At 41.3% G+C, this 13,897-nt stretch overlaps 1 protein-coding gene across 4 annotated transcripts in view; it reads right to left on the bottom strand.

The window, feature by feature from the left end:
• Positions 1-13,897, bottom strand: part of Dnah9 (dynein axonemal heavy chain 9) — a 334,407-nt gene that overhangs the window by 315,147 nt on the left and 5,363 nt on the right. For all 4 annotated transcript variants that reach the window (XR_007345608.1, XM_048798092.1, XM_015504497.2 and 1 more), the window contains exons 2-4: positions 9,573-9,769; positions 6,833-6,991; positions 5,631-5,761 (exon numbers count right to left, since the gene is read on the bottom strand). Coding sequence is in view for 3 of the 4 variants with exons in the window: in XM_048798092.1 (XP_048654049.1) it covers positions 5,631-5,761; positions 6,833-6,991; positions 9,573-9,769 (487 nt within the window). In the remaining variant the exon portion in view is untranslated. The remainder of the gene's footprint in view (positions 1-5,630; positions 5,762-6,832; positions 6,992-9,572; positions 9,770-13,897) is intronic.

Below are 13,897 nucleotides of genomic sequence, written 5' to 3'. Positions count from 1 at the left end.
CTGAAAGGAATGGGAGATGGTCACTAATCTCTGCTTAGGGCACAAATTACCAGGTGAAGCCCTGGTGCCTGGGAAATGAAGGATTTGCAAAGCCACAAATTTCTTCCTAAACAGAGAAAGCAGAGAGAAAGGCTGGTTCCAGAAAACTCTCTAGCTCTTATGCAGAATATGGGAATCTTCTGAGCCTCAAACAGCTAGGGCAATTGTTGGATGAGTTCTCTTGGATACCATTCCTCTGTCTGGATTTCTCCCTGGCCTTCCCAACCCCAGTCTGGTGCTGTGTTAGGGCAGACGCTTCACTTAATGAATATTGGTTGATTACTTCACAGATGATATCTTTAAGATAATACAAAACAGATGACAAGGAACAAGTTTCAGAATGAAAAAGGTCTGCCTTCAAATGCTGGCAGAGACACTTAGCCGTTGTATGACCTTGAGCACATTTCACCTCTCTAAGCCTCAAAAATAGTCTGTCTGCATCTAATTTCAAGGGTCCCTGTAATGCAAAGGGAAGAACAAAAAGACTTTGTGAACAACTAGCACAGTGCCTGGACCCTACCAGGTGTCTGATAAATGGTAGTGTCTCTGGTGAAGATTTCTCAATAAAAATTCTCACTGAGCTCTTATGAAGAAGTCACTGGGAATAGAGAACTAGTGCAGACCCATGATGGCAAGGTTGTAATGATTTTTAATGCCTATCATATCCTTTGAATACAGTCAAGTAAAGAGAAGGGATATATTCAGTCATCTTGGGGTAACGTAGAAAGGACAGCAGGAAACCCAGCAGCACTGGGCACTAACACCTGCAGAGCAACTTAGAGGGAATATGAAAGCCCACTGAGCAAACTGAACTGGAAACTAGCATCTGCAAAGTGGTTCTTTCCCAGGTGGGTAATCAGGCAGTATCACAGAACAGATGGTTTCAGGTTATATTATGTGGAGATGGTGTTTGCATTCATCTTAAAAGAAACTCCTATTTAGCAAACAGATCACAATATTCCAGGAATTGTTCTATCTAGCAGACATACACATCTTTTTTTATTTTATTTTATTTTATTTGGTACTGGGGATTGAACTCAGGAGCACTCGACCGCTGAGCCACGTCCCCAGCCCTATTTTGTATTTTATTTGCTTAGTGCCTCCCTTTTTGCTGAGGCTGGCTTTGAACTTGTGATTCTCCTGTCTCAGCCTCCTGAGCCGCTAGACATACACATCTTATAGAAAGCCTTGCTGGCTTTTTAAGTGAATATATTAAGACTTGCCTAGGCTCATTCTGTGGATTGAACAGTCCTGTCTAGCTGAGCAAAAAGATTACATCAAGTTAGTTACCTTGAACTCCTGACTTGATGGTTGTGAGGCTCACTGGACATAGGAGTATGTTGACATGCATGTTTGTACCTTACATCCCATATGGTTTGATGGGACGCAGCATGTGGATGGGAAGTCAAATATCATGCAAAATTGGTAAATTGGTTAGAGTTGGGGGCTGATGGTGAGCATCAGAACCACTGAGCTGGGCAGGAGATTTGAGAATCCAACAGCCATTCCAATGAACACATATTCTATGTGATATAAGGAAGAAGAGGCTGCGACCATCGTACTATTGGCTCATTCTCTCTCTGATACTCTGTGTTTTAAGGCCTTTAAAGAAGCCAAAATCTCCATTACTCACACAAATAGGCATTCCACTGAGAAGACACAAAGAGCACTCTAGTCCAAGCCAGGTGCAATCACCTTGTCTTACAAAGACATAGCAACAGATAGAACTAGGCTACACCTTTTAAAAATATATACAGTTGAGATTGGTACCAGGTCCCCCCATGGATACCAAAATCCAAGGATGCTCTCAAGTCCTTTGTGCAAGTCCCCTATATAAAAATGGCCTGGTATTTGCATATTACTTACACACATCCTACTGTATACTTTAAATCATCTCAGGATGGCTGATGATGCCTAATACAATGTAAATGCTATTGGAAATAGTTGTTCTACTGCATTGTGTGTGTGTGTGTGTGTGTGAGTGTGTGTTTGTGTGTGGGATTGGGGATGAAATCCATGACCTTCTTGAATGTGGAAAGCATGTACTCTTACCACTGAGCTATACTCCCAGCCCCACTGTTATAAAATTTGTATTGTTTTTATGGTTATATTGTTATGTTTTTGAGTTTTTAAAATATTTTCAATCCTCAAGTAGTTGAATCCACAGGAGTGGAACCCTTGAATATTGAGGGCTGACTGCAAATATAAATAGCCAATTGCACAGTGATGTCCAGTGGTTTGCTGGTAAATCTTTAACAATGGTCTCTTCAGTGACAAATGTCTTTATGTGTAACATTTGCTAGTTCCTGTGGTGCAGACATTCCCAATATTACCATCATGTCTGATTTCAAATCACCAATTTGAATTCACTGAGTGCTGCTTGGCGGGTGGGAAAGTTAAAAACAGATGCAATGGAGCCACTGTGGGCCAGCCCAAGCTGCCTCCAGAGCAGCACTGGACTTGAACTTCTTCCCCACATACACACACCTTCCATCATTCATGACTGCGGCTAGCATTCAAATGTGTCCCCTCCCAAACTCAGGTGTTGAAACTTAATGTTGACTATGATGGTACTAAGTAGATGTGGCTCTGAGAGGTGCTTAGGCCACCAGGGCACCTCCCTTGGGAATGGGATGCAGGTTCTTCTCAAAGAGGCTTCAGAGAGTGTTCTACTAGTTTGCTCTTCTACCTTCCACCATGTGATGACACAGCGCTCTTCTCCCCGATCCCCAGATGATGCACCAAAAAGATATCATCTTGGAAGCAGAGGGTAGCCCTTACCAGAAAACTGAACCTTCCAGTTCCTTGATTCTGGTCTTCCCAGCCTCCAAAATAGTGAGAAATAAATGTCTGTTCTTTATAAACTATCTGGTCTTTGGTTGCCTGTTGCAGAAGCACAACTGTAAGACAACTGGCCAGGGGGTTATACTGGGCCAAACGTGCTCTCCTAGGAACCGGGGAGACAACTCCCTAATCAATCTTTATTGCCCTGTTTTCCCTCCCCAAGAAAACAGTTACTTCCTCTCTTCTAAGGTTTTTCATCATTCAATCAATTCCAATCCTGACAATCCTATTTCCACCCATTTCTTCCACCCATTTAGCCCCCTTCTTTATTTCTCACTGCTTTCCAATTCATGCTTATAATCCAGAAATACTTCTTTTCCTCTCCCTCTAGTCCATCCCTGAACCAATGAACTACACTGATTGTGACTAGTAAGAATAATGCACATAGTATATCTGTTCAGCATAAAGGAAGCCAGATGCTCTGAAATTAAATTGGAAATGATAAAATCAATCAACAGCCTTTAAAATCTTTTTATTCTTGTAGACCCTGCCAAAATTTCTGACCCAGTCTCTGCTTAACACCTCTAATCAAATTTTCTCTTCTTCCCTCATTAGAATTGAATTACACTTCTAAAGGATTCCTACCATTATAGTAGTGTTTATTTTGTACTATTATAATGGCATTTTTTTTTCTAATTACATTGTCAGTATATATTCTTCTGAAAAGAATTTTCTAAAGTTGGCCTCGGGAAATGAGTCTTTTGCACCTATTAATCTATGTGAATAAATAGTTTATTAAATCCACACAGGTATATTTGGGGTACTAAAGAACCAATTTACAACATACTTTTATTACATGTTATTTCATTTCAGAGTCCCAAATCTTAGGCTTTTGCCCATTTATTTGTGTTGTAGCTGTGTCAACCTGTTAAATACAGCTCTCTTCATATTTTTCCACTGAATTTTCTTCCATTTTAGCCTAAATAAAATCATAGTTATATCCCCCTTATCCAGGGGTTCAGGGACCCCTGTAGATACCAAAATCTTAGGATGCTCAAGTTCTTTATATTAAACATCATAATGTTTGCATATAACCTCCATCCATCGTTTTATAAACTATGTCAATGTAAATTCTATGAAAATAGTTGTTAACACTGTGTTATTTGGAGAATAATGACAAGATAAAAGACCTGCATGTGTCCAGTGCAGACATAAGTTTAAAAATTATTTTTAATCCCTGGTTGGTTGAATTCATGGGTGCAGAACCCACACATATGTCTTTGTGTGTAACATTTGCTAGTTCCTGTGGTGCAGATATTCCCAATCATGTCTGATTTCAAGTCACCAATTTGAATTCACTGAGTGCTGCTTGGCAGGTGGGAAAGTTTCCATATAAAATGGAAACTTTAAATCACCACCCAGAATGGAAAATCAGCATACTTTGCCAAAAACAGAGTGACCATTTGAGACATTTTACCAACTACCTGTCCACACACCTCTCACCATCTCTCATATCAACAGTGGTGGGCATACTGCTTTGAGGCATGCCTGAATATCTGAAATGAAACATAGCCTGGGAACAAGAATGGATTCCTCTGAGACACAGCAAGTCTCAGTGAAGCAGTAAACTGAGACCACAAGAGACATCTTGTTCCAAGCTAGCTTTACATATTAGCAGAGCACATAAAGGGCCCAGGATGACCTCAAAAACCAACTTCTTATTCAAGGTCTTTTTTATCATATAGCTCATGTCAGAAACACCCTCACTAACTTTTAGACCTTTTAGCTAAGTGGTTTCCATACCCCATGCCACTAGGAGAAGATGGATTGAGAGATTAGATAATGGGCTCTGGACACAGGACACTGCCCTCTTTAACAAAGCAAAAAGACCTTGTTAGTGTTCTATTCTGGACTTACATGGGAGAGATAATTAATATTATTATTATTATTATTATTATTATTATTATTATTATTATTATCATTATTTATTTTTTTCAATGGAGAACAAACCCAAGGCCTTGTGTGTGATAGGAAAGCACTCTATCACTATATCCCATAACCTTGGAAATTGTATTTAGAGAAAGTTCTGGGAGAGAAAAAATATTTGAAAAAAATCACTGCTTAGGTTAAGCTGAAATTTTGTATGAAACTGCAAATAACTTTAAATGCAAATTTTGACCTATAGTACTATAGAGCAAGGAGGAGGTTTGATAGGAAAAGAGTGAGGGGGATCAAAGTACACCAATGAAAAAAAAAATTACCTGCTTCTAATCATAGACTTTACCAGCTTTGCAATACTGACAAGGGCTGATCTTGTCTGGTGTTCAAAGGGACAGGAAATTGCTGTCCCATATAACCATAGGAACAGAAAATGCAGAACAGAGCTAGAAAAACAACAGAGATTTCTCAAGGAGTCAAGGGTGGAGGAGCCTGACTTCCAGAGATGAGAGATAACAACACAAAACGTATCTGTGTAATGTGGTGGGGTCGACAAAGCCCTTCCACCTGGATTATCTCACAAGGGCTCAGAGAGGTACAATAGGTAGGAAGAGTGTGTCCTATAACCATGCTACATAGTGAAGCTCAGAGATGTTGGCTGATTCTTCCCAGGGTCACAAAGTTATTGAACTGCAAAAAGAGTGCAATTCTATTTAGCTGCTCCTCTGCTTCCAGATTTGGTATCCTTGCTACCGTGTTATATGTGCCAGGTTAAGGACTTGAAGATGCTGACATTAGAGACCAGTGCATGCATTGCTAAATAGGAAATTTGAGTCAGTATATTTGTGAGAGCATTTGCTGGTCCTCACCTGCGACGATGTCTCTGAACATGGCTTTGAAAGCTGGTAAATAGCTGCTATGAAGCTTATCCAGGAGCCCAGCCATGCTCCTCACCTGAATCGTTCGCAGCTGATTATGAATATATTCCAGATCCTCATACCTGCAATACCATAGAGAAGGGTGAATCCTGGTGAGCATCATGGAATGCAAGTCACACTGTGGTGACCCATCTGCACACAGGCAGAGAGGACCCCAGCCTCAGGGTGCTCCAGCCCACGGAGCTTGGACATCTGTTCCAGAACAATGAGGGCAAAAGCCTGATTTGGGAACACAGGTTCAAAAGGGGGGCAGCTCCAGGAAACACTGCTGTGACCATCTGGTGGTTCAAAGCCCGGCAGCTGGAGGTCATTAGCTCTAGCAGTAAGGCTGGGGCAGGATGAGAGAAGTGTTGTCGGAGCAAGGCTGCTAGAGAAGGGCCTTGCTGGGGGTCAGCAAATGGCCGGAAACTGGGCAAGAAGTTGGACCATCTCAGCATGGTGGTTCAAACAGGGCTGGAGCCCTACAGGCAAGCCTGGTCATGGGATATGGACACTCTCCAATGTGAGGGCAGCAACATCTGCCTCCAACATCTGTCTGTCTCCTTTTGAGTAAAGGATTTATCAGCACAATGATAAATAAGAGCAAGAAAATGAGGAGCAAGAGAGAAAATAAGAGGCTCCCATGAGCCATAATGAGGTATTTCTGTTCACCCAGGGCAGGTGACACATAATGGATGACAGACTTTCTAGCCCTGCTATTAATGAGCGGAGACCTAGGACAGGCTATTTTGCAACCAACTTTCAAAACCCTTTCCCTCTTTCATATCTTTACAAAAGGTAAGTGCACCCAGCCTCAACTTCCCAAGGAGAAGAGAGTAGAAATGAACAAAATAATAATACAAAAGCTGATTAATTTTACATGTAGTAGAAAGAGTCTTTAATGGCATGCCAGAAGTTGGACTCAAGATAGGAAGGATGACTATTGAATCTTGTGGAAAGAGTCCCTCTTCCAATACACAGAAAAACTACTCTGACCTATGAGGTTGAGCTGTCTGCCCCATCGAGGAGGAGAAGCATTTAGAGGAAAGGACCAGACTCAATGGTGACTGCCCCCCACCAGGCCAGCTTTCACTTTGTCTTCTTTAAAATATCTTCCCTGCTTCCAAAATTCAGGCCTCTGCCTCACTCTTTACCTTCTCTTCCAGAATTCCAACTCCACCTTTGGGGTGGGATTCTCCCCTTGTAAGAGTGGTTGAGAAGACTCTCTCTTGAGTACCACCTGGACTTGGTGGCTCCACTTGATCACTGCAGACTCAATGGCATAGATGACTGACTTATCTAGGGCGTCCAAGCTGTGAAAGACAAGAGAAGTTTTCCTGGAATGTGGGGAAATAACTTAAGCCTGGGTGTATTAGTCTGTTTTTCATAGTTATATCGAAATTCTTGAGACTGGATAACTTATAAAGAAAAGAGGTTGAGTTAGCTCATGATTTCAGAGGCTGAAAGTATAAGCATCCCAAATTTGGCATCTGGTGAGGGCCTCTTGCCTGATGGTATTAGGGTAGGGGTGTGTGTGAAGAGGGATCACAAAGAAAGACAGGAAGCCCAAAGCCTGACAGCAGGGGCCAGTCTTGATTTTTTTTTTAATCACAATTCATCTGGAAGGAACTAACTGGGCTTCCACAGGATCTATGTTAGTCCCCCCTGAGGGCAATGCGATGACCCTGATGACCTAACTATCTTGCATTAAGCTCTGTCCCTTAAAGGTACCAACAACTCCAACAGCACCATGCTGAGGACCAAGCTTCTAACACATGATCCTGTGGGAGAAAAAAACTCATGCCATATTCAAATCATTATACTGGGTGTCCTCCAGAATAGAACCTCAAATCTTTTAAAAACAGGTGGGAAACTCCACCTAACCTGCACATTGTTAAATATTTTTTTTTTTTTTGTAACAGATCCTCTTGAGTAGTCAATGAAATGTACAGATTCCTTCTCAAGAAATCATGCTTATTTGCATATACATCCAACATTACTTATATAGATATTCAGGGGCTCACTAACTATTCTGAAGATTAGCTTAAGAATTCTGAATGCCATTAAGACTACCTGTCAATGGAGGAATACTCTGGACAGGAAACATTTAGATGACCACCCAGCTCTTGTTTGAATCTCATTAGTAACGGCAAACTCCTAACTTAACTAAGCATCACATTTTTTTTCCCCAGGGAGAACCGTTGTCTCTACACTGCACAAAATGTACCTCCCTCCTACTTCCTCAGTCTGCTCTGAATTCTAATGTCTGCAGCAAGAGAAAACAGGTGACCCCTCCTTTGCCAGGCAAACCATCAACTCTGTGAATACCACCATCATGACCTGACTTTATCTCCATTTCCCCCCAAAAATGGGATTTTCAACTTTCCCACCCATACATCTTTTTTTGTTTAATTTGTTTTAAATAACTTCATTGTGTTTGGAAGGAAGTAAAATTGTTTTTTTTAAAATTAATTTATTTGCTCTAACTTGTTATATATGACAGCAAAATGCATTTCAATTCATAGTAAAATTGTTTTAAAAATTACATTCTGGCTATCTTTTTGTAAAGTCCTAATTGAAAATTGTACATATCAAACACCAAGGACACTATAACAAAGGGAGTTTATCGTTCATATTTTCAGGTAAAAAAAAAATACCCACCTTCACTTAATTTAATTAAATTCATATTTGTTGAGAAATGAGCCCAGTGGTTATGAAAGCCATTAAAGGGAGAAGTTACTCACTTCCCCCAAAATGATCTGGCCTTTTGGGAAATTATCCAATTTGAACAAAGGAGTCAAACTCAGCAAGAATTACATATATATATATGCTGAATGTTATTAAGTTAGAGTATAAAGGGACCAGGAAAAAGGTAGTTTAAATTTTACTTATTTTCAAAATTGGATATTTTTATTAAGCCACAATAAGTTTTCTAGTTAACAGGGAAATTACTTCAAATTATATATGTAGCAAATTACTTCCAATAGAAAAAGAAAAAAAAAAGAAAACCCTTGTGAGGAAGTGAATTGCTGTTACACTTGTTACTTATCCCTCAGATGTCTCCTGGCTCCTGAATACACAATGTATATAGTAATGTATCAAGAAACTCCTGGCAATATGGCAGACCAGGTACCAGCAGAAAGGCCACCTGTTGTCACAAACACATAGAAATGATGGATAAAATATAACATAATACATTATTTATATAGAGAGCCTGTCTGGAAAGAAAAAAAATAATAACCAGGGGACAGAAATGAAGGCAAGTCTAAGCTGGAATGATAGATGGAAGCTGATGGTGGACATGACTTTTCAAAGGAGAAGAGGCTAAGGTTTGAATGCCCCCCCCCCCCCTCAGGGACAGGAGGCATGGACTCCCCAGCTTAGCCAGATTTGCTCCTATTTGAAAGAGAAAAATAAAATAAACATAAAATGAATTCCCCAGAACCTGAAAAATGCCTGCAGCTGCTGTGGGGACGAGAGGCTGGGACCATAACAAGAGCTGCCAACGTTGGTTCTGTGATATCAAGGGCTGAGCAAACAGGGAGCAGGGGACGGCCTCCCAGACTGGATCTGGGTCTGCACCCACGAGGAACTGCTTTCCTGATAAGGGAAGTACTGAAATCAGTGTGGCTACTCTGAACCCCCAAATGATTCTAAATGGAAAGAAGGCAATGTTGCCATAGCTTTAAAAGATCTCAGGCAGAGGGATGGAGGCAAAGGAAGTAATCAGCACAAACAGGGAATCTGAGGTTGTTGCCAAAGAGAGCAGGGTGCACTTAAGTGCAGAAGGAGATGTGCAGAGTTAGGAACCGAAAAGTCATTCAAAGAAAACCTTCAGAGAAACCAGCTTCCCCCTGGTCTCAGAGGCCCATGTGGCCTGGCCGAGGGACTTACTTGGTCTCACTTCCTGAATCTACAAACTTCAGTTTTTCGGAGCCCACCGGAAGAGGCAGCAAAGTTTTCCCCTTGACTTGCTCAAGGATAACCAGGAGGTCCCACTGGAGGGTGTGGGCGTGCTGCCGGACATCTTGACACACCATGTGGGGCCAATCCAGGTGGTTCTTCTCATTGGCCAGGACAGGAATGACAACCTGTAACAGAGGGACGCAGGGAAGAAAGGCAGGCCTTCCATTTCGGAGACTTTAAAAGACTATTCTGAACAAGGTCCACAAAGCTATATTCAACCTTTGGCAGGTCACTGTGCCAAAAGGCCTAATTCTAAAGTCCAGAATTTTGTGGGGCTTTGACATCTAGTAAAATCAGAAGGACCTTGAATTTGCCTACCCACAAGTTTTCTCCCCCATCCTACTCCCGCAGGTAAGACCCTGGAGCTAAACAACCTGGATGAAGAGAACCAGGCACATCCCTGAGTTGCAGGCTTCAGGTCCCTGCCAGCCGGGGGAACTATTCAAAGCAGCCCATCACATCCTCCCATGGGAACCAGGGGACACCACCCCTCCTGGATGCTACTAAGTGTTCCTCCCACAGCCCCTGGTTGTTCACTCTGTTCCCAAGTGAACCCCCCATGCAGCTCCACAGCTCTGCCTGGTACAGGGTTCTCCCCCTCCTCTAGACTGTGAATATATGTGACTAATAAACTGCTGCCCATGTCATTATGCTATTGTGGGTTTTTTTTGTTGTTGTTGTTATTTTTGTTCTGGGAATTAGAACAGGGATGTTCTACCACTGAGCTACAATCCAACCATTAAAAAAAAAAAAAAAAAAAAAAAAATTTTTTTTTTTTTTTTTTTTTTTTGATGCCGGGTCTTGCTAAGTTGCCCAGGCTAGCCTAGAACTTGTGATCCTCCTGCCTCTGCATCCTGAGTAGCTGGGATTACAGGTGTGTACCACTGCACCCAGCTGGGGTGTTTTGGGTTTGGCCATCACTATTATCCTGAGGCAGGAATCCCTTCCTTGTCAACATGGTGAATAGAAGCTGAATGAAATAATTCTAAAGATCAGAAGCAAAATAAATAAATAAAGAAAGAAAGAAAGAAAGAAAGAAAATTGATTAAATTAAAGGACCAATGTAGGTAAAAACGGCCATCTATTTACAGTGGGGTACCAGGGGGACTTTTAAAAAGTAAGCAAAGTTGAGCATCTTGAATCCATCTTAGGGCGAACATTAGCTAATTTTGGCCACCCAACAGAGTTCCTCTTCTTTAAATACCAGTCCCTAAATCTAGCGGTGGATATGGAACCCACTCTGAGGCAGGGAGAGCAGGCCAAAGTCTTATTTCAACTTTTCAAGGAAGAGACACCTTCTCTTTTCTCCTAGTCTGGAGCTTTGGGTGGTCATCTTGTTACCCCTGGGGAGTCTTTTGGGATAAAGTCAATAAAAAGCAGAGGGAATTTATAGATGGAGAGAAACCACATCCTGAGGATGGTTTCGAATTCCAGAATCAAGCTGCTTCTGAAGTTTCTGAACTTAAATCGAGTTTCTATCTCTAGCAACTTAAAGAGTTGTCCATTCAACGCATGAGGAAGCTCTAGCCTGTAAAAATCTCCCAGGGAGTGGAAAGGGAAGGCTAGAAAGACAGGCAACGTGATGGGCAAGAGTAAGGATGAAAAGGAAGTAGGATGCAGGTGCCTGGTTAGGTTCTGCATGCAACCAGTAAGTCCTGGGAGCTGACAAACAGAACAGATAGAGCCAGTATCTTACATTCTAGATGATGGTGGTTCCTGCTTGGTCTTTCTAGAAACATTCATTGAGATGAGGACACATGACAGGTGCACTGCGACATCAGAAAGCAAAAATATAAAGTTGTACACTAAGATCTATGACACTGATGCTGAGAAAAGACCATTTGGGCCCAGGACAGACAGTCTAAGAAGGAAAGAAGATGAACTGAAGTTTTTTCTAGGATCTCAAAGGCAGGGACTATATATTTCATATGAATCTTATATATCCACACTTCTTCTTAGGGTCTGGCATTTAGGGAGCATCACATACAACTTTATGAATTCAGACTTGGGTTGGATTTTTGGTGGGGAAGGGTACTAGGGATTGAACTCAGGGGCACTCGACCACTGAGCCACATCCCCAGCCCTGTTTTGTGCTTTTTATTTAGAGATGGGGTCTCACTGAGTTGTTTAGCACCTTGCTTTTACTGACTCTGAGCTCGCGATCTTCCTGCCTCAGCCTCCCTAGCCGCAGGGATTATAGGTGGGCGTCACCACGCCTATCTTGGGTTGGATTTTGGAGAGCTTAGAGTGATAGGAAAATAATAAATGTGAACTGTCTATGAAATGGAAATCTACTCATTCATTCACTTACTGAGCATTTACTATGTGCTAGTGCTGTTCTGGTGCTAGAAGGATGCATCACTGAACAAAATAGATGAATGTTCCTGACCTCATGAAGTTTATGTTCCAATAAAAGTCCATAAGCAATGTGTTCTGTGACTAAAAATAAAACCTGGGAGGCAGATGAAAAGTCTGAAGTGGAGGAGATGTCATTATAATTACTGAAGTCAGTGCAGACCTCAGTGAGAAGATAACATTCAATAAAGGTAGGGCTAAGGGAGAGTGCTCTGCAGATCTTTGGGGGAAGTACATGGCAGGTAGAAGGTATAGGCAGTGCAAAGGCCTTGAGGTGGGAATATTCCTGATTGAATCAAGGAAAAGTGTGGAGGCCAGTGAAACTGGAACAGGTAAGCAAGAATAGGAGTAATAAAGGGCAACAAACCACATACAGCCTTGCCTGTAGAATTTTTACTTAATTTTTTTTAACTCAGAGAAATGAACATCACTGACAGGCTTTGAACAAAGGGGTGACATGATCTGACACCTTTTAGTAGTATCAATCTACTACTGTGACGAGATTGGACCCTAGGAAGCAAAAGTGACAAAGGAGGTCGGTGAAGAAGTTAGGACTATAATACAGTAGATGGTGGCTTGGCCTGGGGTAGTAGCCAAGGTGGTCAGAAATGATCTGATTCTATGCCCATGTTGAAGGTAGAGCCAATGTGACGTCTTATGAACTGGTTTGGGGGATGTGATAGATAAAGAGCAGCCAGCATGGGTCCAAGATTTGGGGCTTGAGCAAAGGGCAGAATGGGATTGCCAAGAACGGATGGGAGGAAGCGTCAGGGTCAAGTTCTCGAGAGAGGATGGGGGGGGGGTGCACTGGGACATGTTGAAATTTGGGGTATTCACTAGACTTCAAGGAGATGATGTTTAATAGGCAATAGGAAATGCTGGTGGGGGCTCAGAGGGGAAGAAAAGGCTGGTGATAGCAAACCTGGGTGCTGTCACATACAGATGGCTTATAAAAATTTGAAATCAAGACTCCCTAGGGAAAAGAATATACTCACATATGCATATGTGTGTACACATGTGTGCGTAGCAACTAAAGGGGTGTATATGCACATATACATATATATACATATATATATATATATTTATATATACATATAGATATATAAACATATATAATATATATAAATACATATATAAATAAAGAATATCAAGAGAGACAGAGACAGAGAGACAGAGATTGTATAAGGAATGAGCCCCAAAGTCCTCAATGTTAAGAAGTTGGGAAGAATGAATTTGTAAACTGTTAGTACAACCACTATGGAAATCAGTACAGACGTCCCTCTAAAGACTAGGATGGGATCTACCACTTGATCTGGCTATACCACTCCTTGGTATTTATTCTAAAGAATTAAAGTCATCCTACTATAGTGACACAAGCATATCTATTTTTTATAGCAGCACAATTCACAGTAGCCAAATTATTATGGGAACCAGACTGGGCATCGGGTCAACATCTATATAACACATTATATATATCTATCACCATATATATATATATGGTGTTATTCAGCCATAGAAAGAATGATATATTATGTAATTTGCAGGAAAATGGGTGGAACTTGAGAGCATTTTGACATACTTATGTCAAACTCAAAAAGTTGTCATATGTTTTATCTCATCTGTGGAAGCTAGAGGAAAAAAAAATGGAGCTAGTTGGTAAGTTATCTTGAAAATGGAAGGGAGACCAGTAGAGAGATGGGGGACTGTGGGAGGGAAGAGGAGAGGGGAAAGGGGATATACTGGGGAATGAAATAGAGCAAATTATATTGTTGTGTTGTGTGCATGTACAAATATATAACAACTAATTCCACCATTGTATATACTTATAAAGCACCAATAAAAATGAAAAAATAAAAAAAATAGTACTTGCAAATAAGAAGAGGGAGGAGGAGGAGGAG

The sequence above is a fragment of the Marmota marmota genome, unplaced genomic scaffold, assembly GCF_001458135.2.
Source record: "Marmota marmota marmota unplaced genomic scaffold, marMar, whole genome shotgun sequence".
Classification (NCBI taxonomy): Eukaryota; Metazoa; Chordata; class Mammalia; order Rodentia; family Sciuridae; genus Marmota; species Marmota marmota.
Note: the sequence above shows the minus strand (reverse complement) of the source record. Positions and strands in the feature narration are given on the sequence as shown.